The 1,426-nt window shown below is 73.1% G+C and overlaps 1 protein-coding gene across 1 annotated transcript in view; it reads right to left on the bottom strand.

The window, feature by feature from the left end:
- Nucleotides 1-29: 29 nt before the first annotated feature.
- Nucleotides 30-1,426, bottom strand: part of CHLNCDRAFT_55785 (hypothetical protein) — a gene marked incomplete at both ends in the record, with an annotated part of 2,909 nt that continues 1,512 nt past the window's right edge. Inside the window, 4 exons of the mRNA XM_005842598.1 lie at nucleotides 30-69; nucleotides 307-461; nucleotides 650-826; nucleotides 1,024-1,368. Of these exons, the coding sequence (XP_005842655.1) occupies nucleotides 30-69; nucleotides 307-461; nucleotides 650-826; nucleotides 1,024-1,368 (717 nt within the window). The remainder of the gene's footprint in view (nucleotides 70-306; nucleotides 462-649; nucleotides 827-1,023; nucleotides 1,369-1,426) is intronic.

Raw genomic sequence — 1,426 nt, 5'->3', positions numbered from 1 at the left:
GTGCGCGCTGTGCCCGCCGAGGGGGGCACCAGGGAGGTGGTGGGGACGTGGAGGCGCAGGGAGATGTCCCTGCGGGGGGGGAAGAGGAGGAGGAGGGGGATGAGGGGGATGAGGAGGAGCGGGGGCAGCCACGGCTCGGCCTGCGGGCCACCGCTCCCTATGCCGCACGCTGCCACCTCCAGACAAACACCCGACAACTGTCGACGCACCACCACCACCACCACCGCCACCGCCGCCAGAACAAACTCCCAAACACGCGCCGGCCGCCGCGCCGCCCACCAGGCGCCCACCCGGCATGGCGCCCACCTGTCGATTGAGTTCTCCAGCCACATGCCTGAGTGGAGGGTGATGATCTTGGTGCGCCCCACCAGGATGATGTCGATGATGAGCGGGACCCAAGTGGAATCCGCCGGGGACGTCATGCGGTACCGGTACTTGCCCACCACGTTCACAGCCACGTCCTGCAGGGGGAGTGGTGGGGGCGGATGGGTGGGCAGATGGGGCAGGGTGGTCGGCAGGGGCCGGGGCAGGTGGTGGGTGGTTCGGGGCAGCTGCTACGCGGGACCAGAGTCGGGCAGCTCAGCGCCGCGCAGCGCCGCGCCGCGCCGCGCAGCCCAGCGCGGCGCGGCACAGCGCAGCCCAGGCTCACCACCACCGGCATCCAGTTGCCCTCGAAGTGCAGGTTGATGGTGGCGCCGTGCCGCTCGCTGCCCACCGCGCCGCTGCCAAACTGCACAAAGGAGAGGCGCTTGGCGGCGGGCACCACTCGCAGGTTCTCGCTGGCGCCGTTGTCAAGGAAGTAGACGGGAGAGCGGGGTGCGCTGTCCTGCAGGAACCAGTGAGGAGTGGAGGCAGGCGGGGCGGTTGGCGGTCTGGTGGGCGGCCGGGCAGAGGCGGCACCGGCGCGCGGCTTGGCGCCTGGCGCGCCGCAGCCGCGCCGCCGCGCTCCCAGCCCCGGGCTGCCAGCCATGCCGCCAGAAGTGCCGCGCCGCGCCCCGCCCCTGCCCTTGCCCTCCTCCCTACCTTGCTGCTGTCCTGGGTCCAGTAGTAAACCTTCATGCCACTCTGGTTCTGAATCAGGTACTTCTGAGGCGCCCGCGACATGACGCTGCCGCTGGGGGTGGCGGCAAAGGCCGCGCCGGCGCGGCCGTTGGCGGGCGGGCAGCTGCCCGCCGCCGCCGCCGCGACCGCCACGCTGCCCAGCGGCGCGTAGGGCTGCTGCCCGGCCGCCAGGGCTGCGGCGTCGGCGATGACGCTGCTGCCAGAGGCCAGGGTGGCGATGTTGCCGGCGGCAGACGTCAGGGAGCCGGCCTTGTCCTGCTGGCTCAGCTGCTGGTCGGAGCCGGCGGCGGCCAGCATGCCGCCGCCCTGCGGCCCGCCAGACAACGAGAACTCTGCGGGGGCGGGCGCTTGGGGGCGGGCGGGC

This window comes from Chlorella variabilis (assembly GCF_000147415.1).
Source record: "Chlorella variabilis unplaced genomic scaffold CHLNCscaffold_230, whole genome shotgun sequence".
Classification (NCBI taxonomy): Eukaryota; Viridiplantae; Chlorophyta; class Trebouxiophyceae; order Chlorellales; family Chlorellaceae; genus Chlorella; species Chlorella variabilis.
Note: the sequence above shows the minus strand (reverse complement) of the source record. Positions and strands in the feature narration are given on the sequence as shown.